This window comes from Mobula hypostoma, chromosome 31 (assembly GCF_963921235.1).
Source record: "Mobula hypostoma chromosome 31, sMobHyp1.1, whole genome shotgun sequence".
Classification (NCBI taxonomy): domain Eukaryota; kingdom Metazoa; phylum Chordata; class Chondrichthyes; order Myliobatiformes; family Myliobatidae; genus Mobula; species Mobula hypostoma.
In genome coordinates this window covers 161,621-186,047 of record NC_086127.1, presented here as the reverse complement: position 1 = coordinate 186,047, position 24,427 = coordinate 161,621, and the positions used below count along the sequence as shown (strand labels likewise).

General features: G+C 59.4%; 1 protein-coding gene across 1 annotated transcript; it reads left to right on the top strand.

The window, feature by feature from the left end:
• Nucleotides 1-9,394: 9,394 nt before the first annotated feature.
• Nucleotides 9,395-12,037, top strand: pgap4 (post-GPI attachment to proteins GalNAc transferase 4). The gene has a single exon (XM_063036867.1). The coding sequence runs from the start codon at nucleotides 9,530-9,532 to the stop codon at nucleotides 10,673-10,675; it is 1,146 nt and encodes a 381-aa protein (XP_062892937.1). The 5' UTR covers nucleotides 9,395-9,529; the 3' UTR covers nucleotides 10,676-12,037.
• The last annotated feature ends 12,390 nt before the right edge of the window (nucleotides 12,038-24,427 follow it).

The following is a 24,427-nucleotide window of genomic DNA, read 5'->3' as shown; positions in this document are numbered from 1 at the left end:
CTCATAATCTAATCTAATCTAATTACCCTCTCCATGCCCCTCACAATTTTATAAAGAAACGCAAGGCCACCCCTCTCACTATTCCATTGAGAATAACCCCAGTCGGCCCAAGTAGGATTAACCAATGCAGGGCATACCATACAGCCCAACTAACCCATACCGAGCATTATTAATGCACTCATGCTCAGGACAAGGAGGGTGCAGAACACTCTGAGGGTTAACTTGCAAGTTGAGTTGGTGGTGAGGAAGGCAAATGCCATGTTAGCCTTCATTTCAAGAGGTCTAGAATACAAGAGCAAGGATGAGATGCTGAGGCTCGAAAAGGCACTGGTGAGGCCTCACCTTGAGTATTGTGAACAGTTTTGGACCCCTCATCTCAGAAAAGATGTGTTGGCATCGGTTGGGTCCGGGGGGGATTCACAAGGATGATTCCAGGAATGAAAGGGTTATCAGATGAGGAACATTTGACGGCTGTGGGTCTGTACAAACTGGAAGTCAGAAGGATGAGGGGTGGATCTCATTGAAACCTTTTGAATGTTGAAAGGCCTAGACAGAGTAGATGTGGAAACAATGTTTCCCATGGTGGGGGAGTCTAGGCCAAGAGGACGCAACATTAGGGTAGAGGGGCGCCCTTTCAAAACAGAGATGCGGAGAAACTTCTTTAGCCAAAGGGTGGTGAACTTGTGGAATTTGTTGCCACGGGCAGCTGTGGAGGCCAGGTCGTTGGGTGTATTTAACGCTGAGATTGATAGGTTCTTGATTGGACACGGCATCAGAGGTTATGGGGAGAAGGCTGGGAACTGGGGTTGAGGAGGAGAGGGAAAAGGATCAGCCCTGATTGAATGGCGGAGCGGTCTCGATGGGCCAGATGGCCAATTCTGCTGCTATGTCCCAGATGTTCAACCACACTTCGATTGCAAAGCCAATGCAAGGACCAGTCGTGCGTGGACAGGTGCCCCCGGAATTCAGTTCAACAGGCTTCACTGCTGCTCCGGCGCTAATTCTCACCAGCAATGAACCGCAGACTCTGGAGACGGGGACAGGGTTAGGGGGTGGGGGGTGGGGGGAGGTGGCGGGAATCGGGTTGGGGACGCGAGAGAGGGAGGGTGGTCGTGGGCACACGGAACGCCGGCAGATCAGGCAGAGGAATGAGCGGTCGACGTTTCCAGACGTCGTCGGGACTGGAAAGGAAGTGGTGGGGGGGGGCGGAGGGACAGAAGCCAGAATGAAAGGGTAGGGGCAAGGAGGAGGAGCACAGGGGTGGGGGCTGGGCTGATCTGAGAATCCAGAAAGCAAGAGGGAAGAGGCAGAAGAAGTAATAGACTGAGGAACAAAAGGTGGGGGAGGTGTATGTGATGGGCAGGTGGTGAGACCACCGGGAGAGGGTAAAGGCGGTGGGGGGGGGGAGAAGAGGGGAGACTGGATACACATGGGAGTGATTATTGGAGGGAGGAGAAGAGGGGAGAGTAGAAATTATTGGAAACCAGAGACATCGATGTTGATGCAGTCGGTTTGGAGATGTTCCTCATCCAACCGACATGTGGCAGTCGAGCAGGACGGACTGACATGTCAGCCTGGGAGTGGGAAGTGCCTGTGCACTGGGAGCTCCCGAGGCTGTCTGCAGGACAGAAGACAGGTGTCTGGCGAAGCGGCTCCCCCCCTCCCCAAGTCGGCACTGGGCGTAGAGAGGGGCTACACAGAGAGCACCAGCTACAACAAGCGACACCCCCAGTGAAGTGCTACCTCAGCTGGGAGGACCATTTTCTCCCCCTACTCCCCCCCCCCCACAAACCCCGGCACTCATCCTCGCAAGCAGAACGAGTGCCACGGCTGGCCCAGCACCTCCCTCACCACCACGCAGAGAATCTCCGGAGGGGAAGGCCCCGAGTCCTCGGCTTTGCCTGTTGCTGGCGGCAGGGGCGGAGTTAAAACGCTCGGCAGAGATGGTGCTCCGTGTCGGAGGCTCGAAGTTTTCAGACGGACTCAAGAGTTGGCTGTGGTCGGATGCTTCCAGGATGCTGCGTCGGCAAGTTTGCGGCGCTGGAAGCTCATGGCAGGGAGAGTTTTTCTTCCTTCTACCGTCTGCGTGAGATGCTGGGACTTTCGCGAGACTTTGCGACATGTTTTACTGTGCCCATGGTCTGTTCTTCATCAAATTACGGTATTGCTTTGCACTGTTGTAAGTATATGTTATAATTATATGGTTTTTGTCAGTTTTTTTAGTCTTGGTTTGTCTTGTGTTTCTGTGATATAAATCTGGAGGAACATTGTATCATTTCCTAATGCATGCATTACTAAATGACAATAAAAGAGGACTGCGTGCCCTCATAATCTAATCTAAAACTTCCAGGTGAGGTGGCACGTCACCTGCGAGCCTGTTGAGGTCACCTACTGGTGCTCCCGGTGTGGTCTCCCGTAGATTGGGAGACCGCCGAGCTTCCACCAGAAAAAGCGGGATCTCCCTGTGGCCACCCATTCCCATTCCGACACGTCGGTCCACGGCCTCCTCCACTGCCGCGATGAGGGCACACTCAGGTTGGAGGAGCAACACCTTGTATTCCAGGGGGTCGGTCTTCCAGGGATTACTCCCCGTTCACCATTCCCCATTCCCGTTTCCCCCTCACACCTCATCTCCTCGCCTCCCTCTGGTGTCCCTCCTAACTTCCCTTTCTTCCACGGCCTTTCGTCTTCTCCCCTCAGATTCCCCCTTCTCCAGCCCTGTAGCTCCTTCACCAATCGGCTTCCCAGCTCCTTACTTCATCCATCCCCCTCTCCAGTTTCCCCTACCACCTGGTACTTCCTCCTCCCCTTGTTAATCTGACCTCCCCTTCCTTCTCAGTCCCGATGAAGGGCCCCAACCTGGAATGTGGACTGTACTCCCCCACCCCCCCACCCCACCCTGCTGAGTTCCTCCAGCATTTTGTGTGTGTTGCTGACCCTGAATGGTGGTGAGGCAAGGAGATGCAGGGGCAGTTGTAGCACTTAGCAGGGTTGCAGGAATTGGGAGAGATCAGTGGGGAGGGATGGGAGGACAACTGGGTTTTGGAGGGAGAGATATCTTTGGAAGGCAGAGGGGGAAGAAGAAGGAAAGATGGAACACACACACAAAATGCTGGAGGAACGCAGCAGGCCAGGCAGCATCTATGGAAGCGTCAACAGTCGATATTTCAGGACAAAACCTCACCTTGAGTATTGTGAGAGAGGGGAGAGGCATGTGCGTGAGAGATAGAGGGAGGTGTTAAGAGAGGGAAGTGTGTGTGTGTGTGTGTGTGTGTGTGTGTGTGTGTGTGTGTGTGTGAGAGAGAGAGAGGGGGAGGTGTGTGTGTGTGAGAGAGTGTGAGAGAGGGGAGAGGCATGTGCGTGAGAGATAGAGGGAGGTGTTAAGAGAGGGAATTGTGTGTGTGTGTGAGAGAGAGAGAGAGGGTGGGGAGGTGTGTGTGTGAGAGAGAGAGAGAGAGAGAGAGGGGGGAGGTGTGTGTGTGTGTGTGTGTGTGTGAGAGAGAGAGAGAGAGGGGGGGAGGTGTGTGTGTGTGTGTGAGAGAGAGAGAGGGGGGGAGGTGTGTGTGTGTGTGTGAGAGAGAGAGAGAGGGGGGGAGGTGTGTGTGTGAGAGAGAGAGGGGGGAGGTGTGTGTGTGTGAGAGAGAGAGAGAGAGAGGGGGGAGTTGTGTGTGTGTGTGTGTGTGTGTGTGTGAGAGAGAGAGAGAGAGGGGGGGAGGTGTGTGTGTGTGTGTGTGTGTGTGAGAGAGAGAGGGGGGGTGTGTGTGTGTGTGAGAGAGAGAGGGGGGGGGAGGTGTGTGTGTGTGTGTGAGAGAGAGAGAGAGAGGGGGAGGTGTGTGTGTGTGTGTGTGTGAGAGAGAGAGAGAGAGAGAGGGGGGGAGGTGTGTGTGTGTGTGTGTGTGAGAGAGAGAGAGGGGGGGGTGTGTGTGTGTGAGAGAGAGAGAGAGAGAGAGAGGTAGGTATGTGTGAGTTAGAGAGGGAGGTGTGAGAGAGAGAGGGGGGGGTGTGTGTGTGTGTGTGAGAGAGAGAGGGGGGGAGGTGTGTGTGTGTGTGTGTGTGAGAGAGAGAGAGAGGTAGGTATGTGTGAGTTAGAGAGGGAGGTGTGAGAGAGAGATGTGGGAATCAAGAGGATTGGAGCAAGGTGTGAGGGCGTGGAGACGGCGGAGGAAGGGGAGGTGTGTGCGAAGGGAGTGAGGAGAGCGGAGGGGTGGTCAGCGAGTGAGGACGATGCAGGAGGGGGACAGGTTGTAGGGTGTGGGCGGAATGGAGAGGTGGGTGACGTGAGGGTGAGTGCGTCAGGGAGATGGATGGGTGTGAGGGTTTGTGAGGTTACCCAGGCGGGGGCTGCATCCCTGGGAAACAGTGACCCGTCCAGCGGTTCTGCTGCTTCGCATTTCCAGCATCTGCCGATTTCCGTGTTTAAAATGTCCTTTCCGCCTCATTGTCCGGAAGTAACCTCCCTCCCCTCCTCTCCTCCCTTCCTCGCCTTCCCATTGGACCGGACCTCCACGGCTCGCACTGCCATTGGCCGGGACCTACTTCCCGGTCGTCCCATTGGCAGGAACCGCCCACTGCCTTCATCGCCATTGGCCGAGCTGCTTCCGGGCGTCGAGCCGCGGAGACCCTCCAGCGGGCCCGGAGCTCGCCGCCGGGCATTCAGGTGAGTGTCCCGGGTGGGTGGCCCGGGTCTTGTCCGGCTGGACGGAGTCGGTGTCAGGCCGTACCGAGTCTTGACCGGTCCGGGTGTCCGGGGTTTGTCCGTATGTCATGGGGACAGTCCGGGATCGGTCCGAGCCAGTCTGGGGGGCTCCGGGAGAAGGGCAGGGAATTCCCGGACGCCGCAATGATGCAGCGGCGGCCGGATCGCTGTGGGAGCGTTTCAAAGGGCGATGCCCGGAGACCGGGGCGGGGGGGAAATCACAACGTCCGAGGTCCACCAGCAAAACTACTGAACACCCCTCTCCCCCCTCGCCGACGCCACGCTCCCCTCCTCCCTGCCTTTCAATAGACAACAGGTGCAGGAGTAGGCCATTCAGCCCTTCCAGCCAGCACCGCCATTCACTGTGATCATGGCTGATCATCCACAATCAGTATCCAGTTCCTGCCTTCTCCCCAAATCCCTTCACTCCGCTATCTCTAAGAGCTCTATCCATCTCTTTCTTGAAAGCATCCAGAGACTTGGCCTCCACAGCCTTCTGGGGCAGAGCATTCCATATATCCACCACTCTCTGGGTGAAAAAGTTTTTCCTCAACTCCGTTCTAAATGGCCTGCTCCTTATTCTTAAACTGTGGCCTCTGGTTCTAGACTCCCCCAACATCAGGAACATGTTTCCTGCCTCCAGCGTGTCCAATCCCTTAATAATCTTATATGTTTCAATCATATTCCCTCTCATCCTTCTAAATTCCAGTGTATACATAGTCATAGTCATACTTTATTGATCCCGGGGGAAATTGGTTTTTGTTACAGTTGCAACATAAATAATAAATAGTAATAAAACCATAAATAGTTAAATAGTAATATGTAAATTATGCCAGGAAATAAGTCCAGGACCAGCCTATTGGCTCAGGGTGTCTGACCCTCCAAGGGAGGAGTTGTAAAGTTTGATGGCCACAGGCAGGAATGACTTCCTATGACGCTCTGTGCTGCATCTCGGTGGAATGAGTCTCAGGCTGAATGTACTCCTGTGTCCACCCAGTACATTATGTAGTGGATGGGAGACATTGTCCAAGATGGCATGCAACTTAGACAGCATCCTCTTTTCAGACACCACCGTGAGAGAGTCCAGTTCCATCCCCACAACATCACTGGCCTTACGAATGAGTTTGTTGATTCTGTTGGTGTCTGCTACCCTCAGCCTGCTGCCCCAGCACACAACAGCAAACATGATTGCACTGGCCACCACAGACTCGTAGAACATCCTCAGCATCGTCTGGCAGATGTTAAAGGACCTCAGTCTCCTCAGGAAACAGAGACGGCTCTGACCCTTCTTGTAGACAGCCTCAGTGTTCTTTGACCCATCCAGTTTATTGTCAATTCGTATCCCCAGGTATTTGTAATCCTCCACCATGTCCACACTGACCCCCTGGATGGAAACAGGGGTCACCAGTGCCTTAGCTCTCCTCAGGTCTACCACCAGCTCCTTAGACTTTTTCACATTAAGCTGCAGATAATTCTGCTCACACCATGTGACAAAGTTTCCTACCGTAGCCCTGTACTCAGCCTCATCTCCCTTGCTGATGCATCCAACTATGGCAGAGTCATCCGAAAACTTCTGAACATGACAAGACTCTGTGCAGTAGTTGAAGTCCGAGGTGTAAATGGTGAAGAGAAAGGGAGACAAGACAGTCCCCTGTGGAGACCCAGTGCTGCTGATCACTCTGTCGGACACACAGTGTTGCAAGCACACATACTGTGGTCTGCCAGTCAGGTAATCAAGAATCCATGACACCAGGAAAGCATCCACCTGCATCGCTGTCAGCTTCTCCCCCAGCAGAACAGGGCGGATGGTGTTGAACGCACTGGAGAAGTCAAAAAACATGACCCTCACAGTGCTCGCTGGCTTGTCCAGGTGGGCGTAGACACGGTTCAGCAGGTAGACGATGGCATCCTCAACTCCTAGTCGGGGCTGGTAGGTGAACTGGAGGGGATCTAAGTGTGGCCTGACCACAGGCCGGAGCAGCTCCAGAACAAGTCTCTCCGGGGTGTTCTGATGTGGGAGGTCAATGCCACCGGTCTGTAGTCACTGAGGCCGCTGGGGCGCGGCGTCTTCGGCACAGGGACGAGGCAGGACGTCTTCCACAGCACAGGATCCCTCCGGAGCCTCAGGCTCAGGTTGAATACATGGCGAAGTACTCCACATAGCTGAGGGGCACAGGCTTTGAGCACCCTGGTACTGACACCATCCGGTCCTGCAGCCTTGCTTGGGTTGAGACGTTTCAGCTGTCTTCTCACCTGTTCAGCTGTGAAGCCCACCGTGGTGGTTTCGTGTGGGGAAGGGGTATAGTCATGAGAGCAGGGTGGGGGACTGTGAGGAGGGGTAGGAGGGGAGAGTGGAATATGTGTTGTTTGAGGGCTGACAACAGATGACTCATGTGGGGGATGGGCAGGGGTCACAATGTCAGATCTGTTAAAGAAGAGGTTAAGTTCGTTGGCCCTGTCCACACTGCCTTCCGCTCCTCTGTTGCTAGTTTGCTGGAACCCAGGATGGTCCTCATCCCCCTCCAGACCTCTTTCATGTTGTTCTGCTGGAGTTTCCACTCAAGCTTCATCCTGTACCTGTCTTTAGCCTCCCTGATCCTGGCTTTCAGGTCCCTCTGTATTGCCCTCAGCTCCTCCCTATTTCCATCTCTAAACGCCCTCTTTTTAGCATTCAGGGTGTCCTTAATGTCCTTTGTCACCCATGGCTTGTTATTTGAATAACAAAGGACAGTTCTTGTCGGACATTGCAGTCCACACAGAAGTTGATGTAATCAGTGATGCACTCTGTGAGCCCATCAATATCCTCTCCATGTGGCTCACAGAGTGCCTGCCAGTCTGTCACCTCAAAACAACCCTGGAGCGCCTCATAAGCCTCCTCCGACCATTTCCTCACTGTCCTCGAGGTTGCAGGTTTACTCTTCACCAGAGGCAGGTAGCAGGGTTTTAGATGCACCAGGTTGTGATCTGACCTTCCCAGTGAGGGGAGGAGAGAGGAGCTGTATGCATCCTTAACGTTAGCGTACATCAAATCCAGAGTCCTCTCCCCTCTGGTTGTACAGCTCACATACTGCGTGAAGTGAGCAGTGTTCTAGCCATGGTAACATGGTTGAAGTCACCCGAGATGGTAATGAGGGCAGTTGTGTGCTGGGTTTGTAATCTGGCTATGACGGTGTAAATGATGTTACATGCTGACGTCGGGTTGGCAGAGGGAGGGATGTACACAACAACCACAATTGCATGCGAGATTTCCCTTGGCAAATAATATGGCCGGAGTCCAACAGCAAAAAGTTCAATATCCGGGCTACAGACACGTTCCTTGATCGTAATATGACCAGGATTGCATTACCTGTTGTTTACCAGAACCGCCAGCCCCCGTCCTTTACGCTGACCACTCTCAGTGCAATTCCGGTCAGCTCGAACGGTCTGGAAGCCCTCTATGGAGACACTTTGATCGGGTATGTCCTCGGGCAGCCACGTCTCAGTGAAGCACATGACACTGCTCTCCCGAAATGTTCTCTGACTCCTGACAAGCGCTGTCAGTTCGTCCATTTTATTCCCCAGCAATCTCACATTTCCCATGATGAGAGAGGGGAGACACAGCTTATAACTTCTCTTCTCCGAAAGCCTCTGTTGTCTCGACCCGGTCCTCTTCCCTCACCTTTATGATCCCCCTCTGTATCCTCTGTGTGTTTTCCTCCAGATTTCAGCCGGGGTGTCCGCCGCTCTGTTCGCTAAACCGGCCGGCATTAGCGCAATCAGCTGGTCCCTGGAATAAACAATGTGACCATCCTGTTGCCCCGCTAATGAGACGTGTCCAAATGTAACTATTGCCAGCGCTAAAAAAATAAAACCAAATACAAGCCCAGTCGCTGCAATCTTTCGACATATGACAGTCCCGCCATCCCGGGAATTAACCTTCTGAACCTACACTGCACTCTCTCAATAGCAAGAATGTCCTTCCTCAAACTTGGAGACCAAAACTGCACACAGTACTCCAGGTGTGGTCTCACCAGGGCCCTGTACAGCTGCAGAAGGACCTCTTTGCTCTTATACTCAACTCCCCTCGTTATGAAGGCCAGCATGCCATTAGCTTTCTTCACTGCCTGCTGTACCTCGGGTGATCAAATGGGGGTGGGGAGGGGGAAGAGTTACGGCCCTGCCTCACGTCTCCCTCCATCCCCACTGTACCTGCAGGTCACACTCAAAGTATCGCACCCTCGCTGGCTCGGAGCATCCCAACGTCCCTCAGGACAGCGTGGCTGGCGAATGATCCAGACGTCTAGACACCAGGTTGCCGCAGACAGCTGGCTGTGGAGCGGAACGGACGTGAGGTGAACCCACCCTCCTCCTGCCTCACCAACAGGACAGTCGGCTCTGGAGTTCTGCGCTGTTCACCGCTGACATTCTCAGAGGGAGAGGGAGACTGGGGAGCGGGGGGCCTCGAGGCTGAGTTGGTGTCCCACCCTCCCTGGAGGCGGGCCAGGCGAGCGGGGTGGGGACTTGAGGTCCGGTTGGGGTTCCAAGTCCTCGTCCAGGAAAGGGTGAGGAGGGAGGTGATTCATGGTATCCCATTCTTCTTGTGGGATCGCCCCAGAGAAGAGGAAAGAGCAGAAGGGGGTTGATTTTGATGCAGTCAGGGACTTTGGCCTTCCATCCTCGCTGTGGGGAGAAACGGGGCAGTATGTGAGACCCGTTTCAGGGAGAAGACAGTGGGGTAGGGGTAGGTAGATTTGAAACCTGCTTGGGGGCGTTTGCAGTAGTTTTGAAGGACTGAGGCCCAGCTGGAGGTCCCGTCCTCACTGAAGGAGGGGGCCGGTCCCTGGCCCGTTCACGATGTCCCCCCGTGACCTGCTGGGCCGCCCCTGGCTCCAGCTGGCCCTCCTCTACCTGCTGGTGCTGGGGGTGGGGCTGCCCCTCTTCGGGGCGGACAGGCGGCTCTCCCGCTACTACCTTGGCGGGGCGGAGGGCCTGCAGCGGCTGACGGACCAGGCCCTGGCCCGGAGCCTGGAACGGGCCGAGGAGGCTGAGCGGTACTTCCGGGACACCCCCCAGTGGCACGAGGAGGAGGAGGAGCAGGGCCCCCCGGGGCTGACGCTGGCCATCGTCACCACGGCCCGCCGGCAGGGCGCGGAGCACCGCTACTTCCTGCAGGTGGCGGCCGCCTACCACCGCCTGCTGCGCCTGTGCCCCTGGTGCGGGCGGGCCCGGCTCTTCGCCTGCAACGTCCACCACCCGCCCGAGGACCACGCCCTGCCCCGGCGGGCCCGCAGCCTGATCCCGGAGGTGCGCCGCTTCGGGGAGGAGGGGTCGCCCCCGGCGCCCGAGGACGACCCCTTCGAGAAGGAGAAGGCCGACTACCTCTTCTGCCTGGGCCGGGCGCTGGCCGGCGGGGCTCGGCACGTACTGCTGGCCGAGGACGATGCCCTGCCCCGCCCCGACCTCTTCCCCGTGCTGGGGGACGTGCTGGGCCGACGGCTGCAGGGCCGCCAGCCGCTCTACGTCAAGCTCTACCACCCGGAAAGGCTGCAGGGCTACCTGCACCCCGAGCCAGCCCGGCTGCTGGAGTGGGCCGGCCTGGGGGCGCTGGGGGGCTCCCTCCTGCGCTGGCTGCTGCCTGCCCCGGCCGGCCGCCGCTCCTGGCGCTCCCTGGCCGCGCTGGCGGCCCTGTGCATGCTGGCGGCCGAGCTGGGCGGCCGGGTCTACCTGCTGGAGCTGCGGCGCCTCAGCCCCCAGCTCTACGCCCTGGCCCCGGCCTCCCACTGCTGCACGCCGGCCATGGCCTTCACGGCGGACGGGGCGCGCCGGGCCATGGCGTACCTGGGCGAGCGGCAGTGCCGCAGGGGCTACGCCAAGGACACGGCCCTGTACGAGGCAGCCCGGGAGCACAGCGAGGAGGCCTACGTGGTGGAACCCAACCTGGTCTCGCACATCGGGCTGTACTCGACCCTACGGGGCTACATCGCACGCCCCAGTCTTTGACGGGGGAAGTGGGGGTGCTTCGCTCCTTCTCCGACACCGGGAGTGTGCGATTGGACGGTGCGGGGGGAGCTTCACTCTGTGTCTGACCCCGGGAGTGTGTGATGGGACGGTGCGGGGGGAGATTCACTCTGTGTCTGACCCCGGGAGTGTGTGATGGGACGGTGCGGAGGGAGATTCACTCTGTGTCTGACCCCGGGAGTGTGTGATGGGACGGTGCGGAGGGAGATTCACTCTGTGTCTGACCCCGGGAGTGTGCGATTGGACGGTGCGGGGGGAGCTTCACTCTGTGTCTGACCCCGGGAGTGTGTGATGGGACGGTGCGGGGGGAGATTCACTCTGTGTCTGACCCCGGGAGTGTGTGATGGGACGGTGCGGAGGGAGATTCACTCTGTGTCTGACCCCGGGAGTGTGTGATGGGACGGTGCGGAGGGAGATTCACTCTGTGTCTGACCCGAGGAGTGTGCGATGGGACGGTGCGGAGGGAGATTCACTCTGTGTCTGACCCCGGGAGTGTGTGATGGGACGGTGTGGAGGGAGATTCACTCTGTGTCTGACCCGAGGAGTGTGCGATGGGACGGTGCGGAGGGAGATTCACTCTGTGTCTGACCCCGGGAGTGTGTGATGGGACGGTGCGGAGGGAGATTCACTCTGTGTCTGACCCTGGGAGTGTGTGATGGGACGGTGCGGAGGGAGATTCACTCTGTGTCTGACCCCGGGAGAGTGTGATGGGACGGTGCGGAGGGAGATTCACTCTGTGTCTGACCCCGGGAGAGTGTGATGGGACGGTGCGGAGGGAGATTCACTCTGTGTCTGACCCCGGGAGTGTGTGATGGGACGGTGCGGAGGGAGATTCACTCTGTGTCTGACCCCGGGAGAGTGTGATGGGACGGTGCGGAGGGAGATTCACTCTGTGTCTGACCCCGGGAGAGTGTGATGGGACGGTGCGGAGGGAGATTCACTCTGTGTCTGACCCCGGGAGTGTGTGATGGGACGGTGCGGAGGGAGATTCACTCTGTGTCTGACCCCGGGAGTGTGTGATGGGACGGTGCGGAGGGAGATTCACTCTGTGTCTGACCCCGGGAGTGTGTGATGGGACGGTGTGGAGGGAGTTTCACTCCATTAATGACACAGGTGCCTTGACGGATGATGTGTAAAAGAGCTCGTTGGGATCCGTTCTGAAGCCAGGCAAGCAGCTCCTTGGGGACGTTTGCTGCAGAATTGATGTTTCAAACATGTTATGAAATGCTAATGTAATTTGGGATTGCGACGGATATATTTGTGAATATCACTGACTGCTGTGGCCTTAATGTAAGCAAATTAAATATTTATCTCAAACACTGATGCAGCCTGTGGTAATTATTCTGGCTGAGAGGGTGAGAATGAGAGACAGGGGTGGCGAAGGGGCTGATAAGAGAGAGGGGCAGAGAGCACGGGGGAGATGGGGGAATACGGGGGACAGAGAGAACAGGGAGACAGAGATGGAGAGTGGGGAGAGAGGAGGGAGAGAGAGAGGCTCGGCAGAGGAGGGATGTGGGAGGGCATTTATTGGGTAGGAGGGCAGGAGGAGAACAGAGGGAGAGTGGAAGAGGAAGGGTTAGAAGGGCGGAGTTGGGGAGATGCAGATAGGGGGAGAAGGAGAGAGGGATGGTGGGAATGGAGAGAGATTTGGAAGTGAGCAAGAAAGCCAGGGTGGGGATGGTGTGGAGAAGAGGGGCTGGTGGTAGGAGAAAGAGAGGGAGAGGAATGGGGAGAGACGGGGGGAGCAATCAGAGGGGGAGAGTCGGGTCAGGAGAATCAGAGGGAGGAAACAGTGGGGGAGAGAGTCAGGAACGGAGTGGGGCAGAGAGTCAGGGGAGACAGAATGGGGGAGAAACAGTGGGGGAGACAGTTGGGGGGAACAGAGTGGGTGCGAGAGTTGGGGTAAACGGAGTGGGTGAGAGTGTTGGGGGAAACAGTGGGAGAGAGTCGGGGGAACAGAGTGGGGGAGAGAGTCGGGGAGAACAGATTGGGGGAGAGTGTCGGGGGAAACAGTGGGGGAGAGAGTCGGGGGAAACAGAGTGGGGGAGAGAGTCGGGGAACAGAGTGGGGGGAGAGTGTCGGGGAAAAGAGTGGGGGAGAGTGTCGGGAGGCAGAGTGGGGGAGAGAGTCGGGGAGAACAGAGTGGGGGAGAGAGTCGGGGGAACAGAGTGGGGAAGAGGGTCGGGGGAAACAGAGTGGGGGAGACAGTTGGGGGAAACAGCGTGGGGGAGACTGAGTGTTGAGAGAGTGGGGGAGAGAATCGGGGAGACAGAGTGGGGGAAAGAGTCGGGGGGAACAGAGTAGGGGAGACAGTTGGGGGGAAACAGCGTGGGGGAGACTGAGTGTTGAGAGAGTGGGGGAGAGAATCGGGGAGACAGAGTGGGGGAAAGAGTCGGGGGGAATAGAGTGGGGGAGAGAGTCGGGGAGAAACAAAGAGGGGAAGAGAGTCAGGGGAACAGAGTGGGAGAGAGAATCGGGGAGACAGAGGGGGAGAGAGTCAGGGGAAAAGAGTGGGGGAGGGTGTCGGGAGGCAGAGTGGGGGAGAGAGTCGGGGGAAACAGAGTGGGGGAGAGTGTCGGGGGAACAGAGTGGGGGAGAGTGTCGGGGGAAACAGAGTGGGGGAGAGAGCCGTGGGAAACAGAGGGGGAGAGAGTCGGGGGAAACAGAGTGGGGGAGAGTGTCGGGAGGCAGAGTCGGGGGAAACAGAGTGGGGGAGAGAGTCGGGGGAACAGAGTGGGGGAGAGTGTCGGGGGAAACAGAGTGGGGGAGAGAGCCGTGGGAAACAGAGGGGGAGAGAGTCGGGGGAAACAGAGTGGGGGAGAGTGTCGGGAGGCAGAGTCGGGGGAAACAGAGTGGGGGAGAGAGTCGGGGGAACAGAGTGGGGGAGAGTGTCGGGGGGACCAGAGTCGGGGAGAAACAGAGTGGGGGAGAGAGTCGGGGGAAACAGAGTGGGGGAGAGGGTCGGGGGAAACAGAGTGGGGGAGACAGTTGGGGGGAAACACCGTGGGGGAGAGGGTCGGGGGAAACAGAGTGGGGGAGACAGTTGGGGGAAACAGCGTGGGGGAGAGAGTCGGGGGGAACAGAGTGGGGGAGAGAGCCGTGGGGAACAGAGTGGGGGAGAGAGTCCGGGGAACAGAGTGGGGGAGAGAGTCGGGGGGAACAGAGTGGGGGAGAGAGTCGGGGGGAACAGAGTGGGGGAGAGAGCCGCGGGGAACAGAGTAGGGCAGAGAGTCGGGGGGAAACAGCGTGGGGGAGACAGTCGGGGGGAACAGAGTGGGTGCGAGAGTTGGGGTAAACGGAGTGGGTGAGAGTGTTGGGGGAAACAGAGTGGGGGAGAGAGTCGGGGGGAGGCAGAGTGGGAGAGAGAGTAGGGGGAAATAGAGTGGGGCAGAGAGTCGGGGGAAACAGAGTGGGGAGAGAGTCGGGGGAAACAGAGTGGGGGAGAGAGCCGTGGGAAACAGAGGGGGAGAGTGTCGGGGGAAGAGAGTGGGGGAAGAGAGTCGGGGGAACAGAGTGGGGGAGAGAGTCGGGGGACCAGAGTGGGGGAGAGTGTCGGGAGGCAGAGTCGGGGGACCAGAGTAGGGGAGAGTGTCGGGAGGCAGAGTCGGGGGAAACAGAGTGGGGGAGAGTGTCGGGGGAAACAGTGGGGGAGAGAGTCGGGGGAAACAGAGTGGGGGAGAGAGTCGGGGGAACAGAGTGGGGGGAGAGTGTCGGGGAAAAGAGTGGGGGAGAGTGTCGGGAGGCAGAGTGGGGGAGAGAGTCGGGGAGAACAGAGTGGGGGAGAGAGTCGGGGGAAACAGAGTGGGGGAGACTGAGTGTTGAGAGAGTGGGGGAGAGAATCGGGGAGACAGAGTGGGGGAAAGAGTCGGGGGGAACAGAGTGGGGGAGACAGTTGGGGGGAAACAGCGTGGGGGAGACTGAGTGTTGAGAGAGTGGGGGAGAGAATCGGGGAGACAGAGTGGGGGAAAGAGTCGGGGGGAACAGAGTGGGGGAGAGAGTCGGGGAGAAACAAAGAGGGGAAGAGAGTCAGGGGAACAGAGTGGGAGAGAGAATCGGGGAGACAGAGGGGGAGAGAGTCAGGGGAAAAGAGTGGGGGAGGGTGTCGGGAGGCAGAGTGGGGGAGAGTGTCGGGGAGAACAGAGTGGGGGAGAGAGTCGGGGGAAACAGAGTGGGGGAGAGTGTCGGGAGGCAGAGTCGGGGGAAACAGAGTGGGGGAGAGAGTCGGGGGAACAGAGTGGGGGAGAGTGTCGGGGGGACCAGAGTCGGGGAGAAACAGAGTGGGGGAGAGAGTCGGGGGAACAGAGTGGGGGAGAGGGTCGGGGGAAACAGAGTGGGGGAGACAGTTGGGGGGAAAGAGTGGGGGAGAGTGTCGGGAGGCAGAGTGGGGGAGAGAGTCGGGGGAAACAGAGTGGGGGAAAGTGTCGGGAGGCAGATTCGGGGGAAACAGAGTGGGGGAGAGAGTCGGGGGAACAGAGTGGGGGAGAGTGTCGGGGGGACCAGAGTGGGGGAGAGAGTCGGGGAGAAACAGAGAGGGGAAGAGAGTCAGGGGAACAGAGTGGGAGAGAGAATCGGGGAGACAGAGGGGGAGAGAGTCGGGGGGAACAGAGTGGGGGAGCGATTCGGGGGGAACAGATTGGGAGAGAGTGTCGGGGGAACAGAGTGGGGGAGAGTGTCGGGAGGCAGAGTCGGGGGAACATAGTGGGGGAGAGAGTCGGGGTAACAGAGTGGGGGAGAGGTTCGGGGGAAACAGAGTGGGGGAGAGGGTCGGGGAAACAGAGTGCGGGAGACAGTTGGGGGGAAACACCGTGGGGGAGAGGGTCGGGGGAAACAGAGTGGGGGAGACAGTTGGGGGGAAACACCGTGGGTGAGAGGGTCGGGGGAAACAGAGTGGGGGAGACAGTTGGGGGGAAACAGCGTGGGGGAGAGAGCCGTGGGAAACAGAGGGGGAGAGAGTCGGGGGAAACAGAGTGGGGGAGAGAGTCGGGGGGAACAGAGTGGGGGAGAGAGCCGTGGGGAACAGAGTGGGGGAGAGAGCCGCGGGGAACAGAGTAGGGCAGAGAGTCGGGGGGAAACAGAGTGGGGGAGACAGTTGGGGGGAAACAGCGTGGGGGAGAGAGTCGGGGGAAATAGAGTGGGGGAGAGAGTCGGGGTTAACAGTGTGGGGGAGAGTGTCGGGGGAAGCAGAGTGGGGATACAGTTGGGGAGAAACAGAGCGGGAGAGAGTCGGGGGAAACAGAGTGGGGGAGACAGTCGGGGGAAACAGAGTGGGGAGAGAGTCGGGGGAAACAGAGTGGGGGAGAGAGCCGTGGGAAACAGAGGGGGAGAGAGCCGTGGGAAACAGAGGGGGAGAGAGTCGGGGGAACAGAGTGGGGGAGAGTGTAGGGGGAACAGAGTGGGGGAGAGAGTCGGGGGAACAGACTGGGGGAGAGAGTCGGGAGGCAGAGTCGGGGGACCAGAGTGGGGGAGAGTGTCGGGAGGCAGAGTCGGGGGAAACAGAGTGGGGGAGAGTGTCGGGGGAACAGAGTGGGGAGAGAGTCAGGGGAACAGAGTGGGCGAGAGGGTCGGGGGAAACAGAGTGGGGGAGAGAGTCGGGAGGCAGAGTCGGGGGAACAGAGTAGGGGTGAGAGTCGGGGGAACAGAGTGGGGGAGAGTGTCGGGAGGCAGAGTCGGGGGACCAGAGTGGGGGAGAGTGTCGGGAGGCAGAGTCGGGGGAAACAGAGTGGGCGAGAGGGTCGAGGGAAACAGAGTGGGGGAGAGAGTCGGGAGGCAGAGTCGGGGGAACAGAGTGGGGGAGAGAGTCGGGGGAACAGAGTGGGGGAGAGTGTCGGGAGGCAGAGTCGGGGGAAACAGAGTGGGGGAGAGAGTCGGGGGAAACAGAGTGGGGGAGAGAGTCGGGGTTAACAGTGTGGGGGAGAGTGTCGGGGGAAGCAGAGTGGGGATAGAGTTGGGGAGAAACAGAGCGGGAGAGAGTCGGGGTAACAGAGTGGGGGAGAGGGTCGGGGGAAACAGAGTGCGGGAGACAGTTGGGGGGAAACACCGTGGGGGAGAGGGTCGGGGGAAACAGTGGGGGAGACAGTTGGGGGGAAACACCGTGGGTGAGAGGGTCGGGGGAAACAGAGTGGGGGAGACAGTTGGGGGGAAACAGCGTGGGGGAGAGAGCCGTGGGAAACAGAGGGGGAGAGAGTCGGGGGAAACAGAGTGGGGGAGAGAGTCGGGCGGAACAGAGTGGGGGAGAGAGCCGTGGGGAACAGAGTGGGGGAGAGAGCCGCGGGGAACAGAGTAGGGCAGAGAGTCGGGGGGAAACAGAGTGGGGGAGACAGTTGGGGGGAAACAGCGTGGGGGAGAGAGTCGGGGGAAACAGAGTTGGGTAGACAGTCGGGGGAACAGAGTGGGGGAGACAGTCGGGGGGAACAGAGTGGGTGCGAGAGTTGGGGTAAACGGAGTGGGTGAGAGTGTTGGGGGAAACAGAGTGGGGGAGAGAGTCGGGGGGAGGCAGAGTGGGGGAGAGAATCGGGGGGATCAGAGTGGGGCAGAGAATCGGGGGTGACAGAGTTGGGGAGAGAGTCAGGGGAACAGAGTGGGGGGAGAGTCGGGGGGAAACACAGTGGGAGAGAGAGTAGGGGGAAATAGAGTGGGGGAGAGAGTCGGGGTTAACAGTGTGGGGGAGAGTGTCGGGGGAAGCAGAGTGGGGATAGAGTTGGGGAGAAACAGAGCGGGAGAGAGTCGGGGGAAACAGAGTGGGGGAGAGAGTCGGGGGAAACAGAGTGGGGAGAGAGTCGGGGGAAACAGAGTGGGGGAGAGAGCCGTGGGAAACAGAGGGGGAGAGAGCCGTGGGAAACAGAAGGGGAGAGAGTCGGGGGAACAGAGTGGGGGAGAGTGTCGGGGGAACAGAGTGGGGGAGAGAGTCGGGGGAACAGAGTGGGGGAGAGAGTCGGGAGGCAGAGTCGGGGGACCAGAGTGGGGGAGAGTGTCGGGAGGCAGAGTCGGGGGAAACAGAGTGGGGGAGAGTGTCGGGGGAACAGAGTGGGGGAGAGAGTCAGGGGAACAGAGTGGGCGAGAGGGTCGGGGGAAACAGAGTGGGGGAGAGAGTCGGGAGGCAGAGTCGGGGGAACAGAGTAGGGGAGAGAGTCGGGGGAACAGAGTGGGGGAGAGTGTCGGGAGGCAGAGTCGGGGGACCAGAGTGGGGGAGAGTGTCGGGAGGCAGAGTCGGGGGAAACAGAGTGGGGGAGAGAGTCGGGGGAACAGAGTGGGGGAGAGAGTCAGGGGAACAGAGTGGGCGAGAGGGTCGGGGGAAACAGAGTGGGGGAGAGAGTCGGGAGGCAGAGTCGGGGGAACAGAGTAGGGGAGAGAGTCGGGGGAACAGAGTGGGGGAGAGTGTCGGGAGGCAGAGTCGGGGGACCAGAGTGGGGGAGAGTGTCGGGAGGCAGAGTCGGGGGAAACAGAGTGGGCGAGAGGGTCGAGGGAAACAGAGTGGGGGAGAGAGTCGGGAGGCAGAGTCGGGGGAACAGAGTGGGGGAGAGAGTCGGGGGAACAGAGTGGGGGAAAGTGTCGGGAGGCAGAGTCGGGGGACCAGAGTGGGGGAGAGTCTCGGGAGGCAGAGTCGGGGGAAACAGAGTGGGGGAGAGAGTCGGGGGAAACAGAGTGGGGGAGAGAGTCGGGGGAAACAGAGTGGGGGGAGAGTCGAGGGAAACAGAGTTGGGGTGAGAGTGGGGGGAGACAGATTGGGACAGAGTCGGGGGAGACTGAGTGGTGAGAGAGTTGGGGGAAAGGGAGTGGGGGAGAATGTCAGGGGGATCAGTGTGGGTGAGAGAATCGGGGAGACAGAGGGGGAGAGAGTCGGGGGGAACAGAGTGGGGGAGAGAGTCGGGGAGAACAGAGTGGGGGAGAGAGTCGGGGAGAACAGAGTGGGGGAGCGATTCGGGGGGAACAGTGGGAGAGTCGGGGGAAACAGAGTGGGGGAGAGTGTCGGGAGGCAGAGTCGGGGGAACAGAGTTGGGGAGAGAGTCGGGGGAACAGAGTGGGGAAGAGGGTCGGGGGAAACGGAGTGGGGGAGACAGTTGGGGGGAAACAGCGTGGGGGAGAGAGCCGTGGGAAACAGAGTGGGGGAGACAGTTGGGGGGAAACAGCGTGGGGGAGAGAGCCGTGGGAAACAGAGTGGGGGAGACAGTTGGGGGGAAACAGCGTGGGGGAGAGAGCCGTGGGAAACAGAGGGGGAGAGAGTCGGGGGGAACAGAGTGGGGGAGAGAGCCGCGGGGAACAGAGTGGGGGAGAGAGCCGTGGGAACAGAGTGGGGGAGAGAGCCGCGGGGAACAGAGTAGGGCAGAGAGTCGGGGGGAAACAGAGTGGGGGAGTCAGTCGGGGGGAAACAGAGTGGGGGAGACAGTCGGGGGGAACAGAGTGGGGGAGACAGTCGGGGGGAACAGAGTGGGTGCGAGAGTCAGGGTAAACGGAGTGAGTGAGACAGTCGGGGAAACAGAGTGGAGGAGAGAGTTGGGGGGAGGCAGAGTGGGGGAGAGAGTCGGGGGGAGGCAGAGTGGGGGAGAGAGTCGTGGGGGGACTGAGTGGTGAGACAGTCGGGGGGACCAGAGTGGGGGGATCAGAGTGGGGGAGAGAGTCGGGGGAACAGTGTGGGAGAGATAGTCGGGGGAACAGATTGGGGGAGAGAGTCGGGGGAACAGAGTGGGGGAGAGAGTCGGGGGAACAGAGAGGGGGAGAGAGTCAGGGGAACAGAGTGGGGGAGAGAGAGTCGGGGGGATCAGAGTGGGGGAGAGAGTCGGGGGAACAGTGTGGGAGAGATAGTCGGGGGAACAGATTGGGGGAGAGAGTCGGGGGAACAGAGTGGGGGAGAGAGTCGGGGGAACAGAGTGGGGGGGAGAGTCGGGGGAACAGTGTGGGAGAGATAGTCGGGGGAACAGAGTGGGGGAGAGAGTCGGGGGAACAGAGTGGGGAAGAGAGTCAGGGGAACAGAGTGGGAGAGAGAGAGTCGGGGTTAACAGAGTGGGGGAGAGAGTCGGGAGAACAGAGTGGGGGAGAGAGTCGGGGTTAACAGTGTGGGGGAGAGATCCGGGGGAACAGAGTGGGGGGGGGAGAGTCGGGGGAACAGTGTGGGAGAGAGAGAGTCGGGGTTAACAGAGTGGGGGAGAGTCGGGGGAACAGTGTGGGAGAGATAGTCGGGGGAACAGAGTGGGGGAGAGAGAGTCGGGGGGAACAGAGTGGGGGGAGAGTCGGGGGAACAGTGTGGGAGAGATAGTCGGGGGAACAGAGTGGGGGAGAGAGAGTCGGGGGGAACAGAGTGGCGGAGAGAGTCGGGGGAACAGAGTGGGGGAGAGAGCCGTGGGAACAGAGTGGGGGAGAGAGCCGCGGGGAACAGAGTAGGGCAGAGAGTCGGGGGGAAACAGAGTGGGGGAGACAGTCGGGGGGAACAGAGTGGGGGAGACAGTCGGGGGGAACAGAGTGGGTGCGAGAGTCAGGGTAAACGGAGTGGGTGAGACAGTCGGGGAAACAGATTGGGTGAGACAGTCGGGGGAAACAGATTGGGGGAGAGAGTCGAGGGAGGCAGAGTGGGGGAGAGAGTCGGGGGGAGGCAGAGTGGGGGAGAGAGTCGTGGGGGGACTGAGTGGTGAGACAGTCGGGGGGACCAGAGTGGGGGGGGGGGAGAGTCGGGGGGATCAGAGTGGGGGAGAGAGCCGCGGGGAACAGAGTGGGGGAGAGAGCCGTGGGAACAGAGTGGGGGAGAGAGTCGGGGGAACAGAGTGGGGGAGAGAACCGCGGGGAACAGAGTGGGGGAGAGAGCCGTGGGAACAGAGTGGGGGAGAGAGCCGCGGGGAACAGAGTGGGGGAGAGAGTCGGGGGAACAGTGTGGGAGAGATAGTCGGGGGAACAGATTGGGGGAGAGAGTCGGGGGAACAGAGTGGGGGAGAGAGTCGGGGGAACAGAGTGGGGGGAGAGTCGGGGGGAAACAGAGTGGGGGAGAGAGTCGGGGTTAACAGAGTGGGGGAGAGAGTCGGGAGAACAGAGTGGGGGAGAGAGTCGGGGTTAACAGTGTGGGGGAGAGATCCGGGGGAACAGAGTGGGGGGGGGGGGAGAGTCGGGGGAACAGTGTGGGAGAGAGAGAGTCGGGGTTAACAGAGTGGGGGGGAGTCGGGGGAACAGTGTGGGAGAGATAGTCGGGGGAACAGAGTGGGGGAGAGAGAGTCGGGGGGAACAGAGTGGGGGGGAGAGTCGGGGGAACAGTGTGGGAGAGATAGTCGGGGGAACAGAGTGGGGGAGAGAGTCGGGGGAACAGAGTGGGGGAGAGAGCCGTGGGAACAGAGTGGGGGAGAGAGCCGCGGGGAACAGAGTAGGGCAGAGAGTCGGGGGGAAACAGAGTGGGGGAGACAGTCGGGGGGAACAGAGTGGGGGAGACAGTCGGGGGGAACAGAGTGGGTGCGAGAGTTGGGGTAAACGGAGTGGGTGAGAGTGTTGGGGGAAACAGAGTGGGGGAGAGAATCGGGGGAAACAGAGTGGGGAAGACAGTCGAGGGGAACAGAGTGGGTGCGAGAGTCAGGGTAAACGGAGTGGGTGAGACAGTCGGGGAAACAGATTGGGTGAGACAGTCGGGGGAAACAGATTGGGGGAGAGAGTCGAGGGAGGCAGAGTGGGGGAGAGAGTCGGGGGGAGGCAGAGTGGGGGAGAGAGTCGTGGGGGGACTGAGTGGTGAGACAGTCGGGGGGACCAGAGTGGGGGGGGGAGAGTCGGGGGGATCAGAGTGGGGGAGAGAGCCGCGGGGAACAGAGTGGGGGAGAGAGCCGTGGGAACAGAGTGGGGGAGAGAGCCGCGGGGAACAGAGTGGGGGAGAGAGTCGGGGGAACAGAGTGGGGGAGAGAGCCGTGGGAACAGAGTGGGGGAGAGAGCCGCGGGGAACAGAGTGGGGGAGAGAGTCGGGGGAACAGAGTGGGGGAGAGAGCCGTGGGAACAGAGTGGGGGAGAGAGCCGCGGGGAACAGAGTAGGGCAGAGAGTCGGGGGGAAACAGAGTGGGGGAGACAGTCGGGGGGAACAGAGTGGGGGAGACAGTCGGGGGGAACAGAGTGGGTGTGAGAGTTGGGGTAAACGGAGTGGGTGAGAGTGTTGGGGGAAACAGAGTGGAGGAGAGAGTCGGGGGGAGGCAGAGTGGGGGAGAGAGTCGGGGGGAGGCAGAGTGGGGGAGAGAGTCGTGGGGGGACTGAGTGGTGAGACAGTCGGGGGGACCAGAGTGGGGGGATCAGAGTGGGGGAGAGAGTCGGGGGAACAGTGTGGGAGAGATAGTCGGGGGAACAGATTGGGAGAGAGAGTCGGGGGAACAGAGTGGGGGAGAGAGAGTCGGGGGGAACAGAGTGGGGGAGAGAGTCGGGAGAACAGAGTGGGGGAGAGAGCCGGGGGAACAGAGTGGGGGAGAGAGTCGGGGGAACAGTGTGGGAGAGATAGTCGGGGGAACAGAGTGGGGAAGAGAGTCGGGGGAGCAGAGTGGGGGAGAGAGTCGGGGGAACAGTGTGGGGGGAGAGTCGGGGGAACAGTGTGGGAGAGATAGTCGGGGGAACAGAGTGGGGGAGAGAGAGTCGGGGGGAACAGAGTGGTGGGGAGAGTCGGGGGAAAAGTGTGGGAGAGATAGTCGGGGGAACAGAGTGGGGGAGAGAGAGTCGGGGGGAACAGAGTGGGGGAGAGAGCCGTGGGAACAGAGTGGGGGAGAGAGCCGCGGGGAACAGAGTAGGGCAGAGAGTCGGGGGGAAACAGAGTGGGGGAGACAGTCGGGGGGAACAGAGTGGGGGAGACAGTCGGGGGGAACAGAGTGGGTGCGAGAGTTGGGGTAAACGGAGTGGGTGAGAGTGTTGGGGGAAACAGAGTGGGGGAGAGAATCGGGGGAAACAGAGTGGAGGAGAGAATCGGGGGAAACAGAGTGGGGGAGACAGTCAAGGGGAACAGAGTGGGTGCGAGAGTCAGGGTAAACGGAGTGGGTGAGACAGTCGGGGAAACAGATTGGGGAGAGAGTCGGGGGGAGGCAGAGTGGGGGAGAGAGTCTGGGGGGGACTGAGTGGTGAGACAGTCGGGGGGACCAGAGTGGGGGGGGAGAGTCGGGGGGATCAGAGTGGGGGAGAGAGTCGGGGGAACAGTGTGGGAGAAATAGTCGGAGGAACAGATTGGGGGAGAGAGAGTCGGGGGAACAGAGTGGGGGAGAGAGTCGGGGGAACAGAGTGGGGGAGAGAGTCGGGGGAACAGAGTAGGGGAGAGAGTCGGGGTTAACAGTGTGGGGGAGAGATCCGGGGGAACAGAGTGGGGGAGAGAATCGGGGGAAACAGAGTGGGGGAGACAGTCGAGGGGAACAGAGTGGGTGCGAGAGTCAGGGTAAACGGAGTGGGTGAGACAGTCGGGGAAACAGAGTGGGGGAGAGAGTCGGGGGGAGGCAGAGTGGGGGAGAGAGTCGGGGGGAGGCAGAGTGGGGGAGAGAATCGGGGGAAACAGAGTGGGGGAGACAGTCAAGGGGAACAGAGTGGGTGCGAGAGTCAGGGTAAACGGAGTGGGTGAGACAGTCGGGGAAACAGATTGGGGGAGAGAGTCGGGGGGAGGCAGAGTGGGGGAGAGAGTCAGGGGGAGGCAGAGTGGGGGAGAGAGTCTGGGGGGGACTGAGTGGTGAGACAGTCGGGGGGACCAGAGTGGGGGGGAGAGTCGGGGGGATCAGAGTGGGGGAGAGAGTCGGGGGAACAGTGTGGGAGAGATAGTCAGGGGAACAGATTGGGGAAGAGAGAGTCGGGGGAACAGAGTGGGGGAGAGAGTCGGGGGAACAGAGTAGGGGAGAGAGTCGGGGTTAACAGTGTGGGGGAGAGATCCGGGGGAAACAGAGCGGGAGAGTGTCGGGGGAACAGAGTGGGGGAGAGAGTCGGGGGGAAACACAGTGGGAGAGAGTGTCGGGGGAAATAGAGTGGGGGAGACAGTCGGGGTTAACAGTGTGGGGGGAGAGTGTCAGGGGGAAGCAGAGTGGGGATAGAGTCAGGGAGAAACAGTGGGGGAGAGAGTCGGGGAAATGAGTGAGGGAGAGAGTCTGGGGCAGAAACAGAGTGGGGGAGAGAGTCTGGGGAAACAGAGTGGGGGAAAGTGTCAGGGGAACAGAGCGGGAGAGAGTCGGGGGAAACAGCGGGGGAGAGAGTTGGGGGGAAACAGTGGGGGAGAGGTTTGGGAGGAAAAGAGTAGGCAAGAGAGTCGGGGCATACAACCTTGCACAGGCCTGCGCCCCGGAGAGTGAAGACTTTCCAGGCGCAGATTCATGGTCTCGCAAGATTAACCGATGCGTCTTCCCTTTTGGTTTTCTAAGATTAGCAGACAAGAATTTAATCCTATTATTAAACATACATTAACAATTTGGTTTCTGTTTCATAGATTTTTTGAGTTAAATGATTTTCTTTCCAGTAATATCTATCTCAATTATTTTTTGAAACCATCAATTTTGGATAAGGCCTTTTTAATCTGGAAAACCAAGGGAATAATAACTTTTCCAGATTTGTTTTCAGGGGACTGTTTAATGTTGTTTTTTCTCAGTTAGTGGATAAATAATGTACACTTTTTTAGATATTTACAAATTAGGAAGTTTTTACGTGGTTTGTTACCAAATGACCCTTCTGCTTATCCACCTAATATGACAGATGTTCTCTTTCAGTTTAAACCATTTCAAAAAGGGTTGATAGCTATAATCTATAAATGGTTACTGAGTTCACAAATGATATCTA

Coding starts and splice junctions, on each gene's coding strand:
- pgap4 (XM_063036867.1), top strand. CDS start 9,530: ATGTCCCCCCGTGACCTGCTGGGCCGCCCCTGGCTCCAGCTGGCCCTC.